Genomic DNA, 543 nt, shown 5'->3' on the forward strand with positions numbered 1-543 from the left:
GCCCCCAGCCACATGCCTGGCCCGCCCCAGTGCCCCCAGCCCCACTCACGGTAGCGGACACGGATGGGCCAGACCATGATGCAGCACAGAGAGGCGATGGCAGCGACAGCAATGCCTCCGGTGACCAACACCATCACCCAGTGGTAGAAGCTGATGCAGGCAGGGCAGCAGAGCTCGGTCCTGCAGGGAGAGGGCAGGGACTGGCTTTGTGGCCAGGACCAGAGCTTGGCCCAGTGCTGCCCAAGTGCCCTGGAGCGGTCCCACATGCTTGATGTCAGGACTGGTTCACACTGGGACGTGAGGGAAAGGTCCAGGGCAAAGAGAGAGGGCAGCACCCTGGACATTGAGATCCCCAGCCCCTTCGTGCGTCCCAGAGATGCAGCCCTCGTTTAGGGACAAAAGAGAAGTCGAGGAAGGATTTAAGACAAATCAGAGCTGGTTTCCACCCATGTCTCTCACTCCAAACCAGGGATATTTGCTGCCTGGTCCCCAGACGATGTGGTGGGAGCTGCCACTGGGAGGGTTCCTGCCCCGCAGGGACGC

The 543-nt window shown here is 61.7% G+C and overlaps 1 protein-coding gene across 1 annotated transcript in view; it reads right to left on the reverse strand.

The window, feature by feature from the left end:
- Window positions 1-49: 49 nt before the first annotated feature.
- MFSD12 (major facilitator superfamily domain containing 12) overlaps window positions 50-543 on the reverse strand; it is a gene marked incomplete at both ends in the record, with an annotated part of 4,633 nt that continues 4,139 nt past the window's right edge. The window contains 1 exon segment of the mRNA XM_009581662.1: window positions 50-180. Within this exon segment, the coding sequence (XP_009579957.1) occupies window positions 50-180 (131 nt within the window).

This window comes from Fulmarus glacialis, unplaced genomic scaffold (assembly GCF_000690835.1).
Source record: "Fulmarus glacialis isolate BGI_N327 unplaced genomic scaffold, ASM69083v1 scaffold28887, whole genome shotgun sequence".
Taxonomy (NCBI): domain Eukaryota; kingdom Metazoa; phylum Chordata; class Aves; order Procellariiformes; family Procellariidae; genus Fulmarus; species Fulmarus glacialis.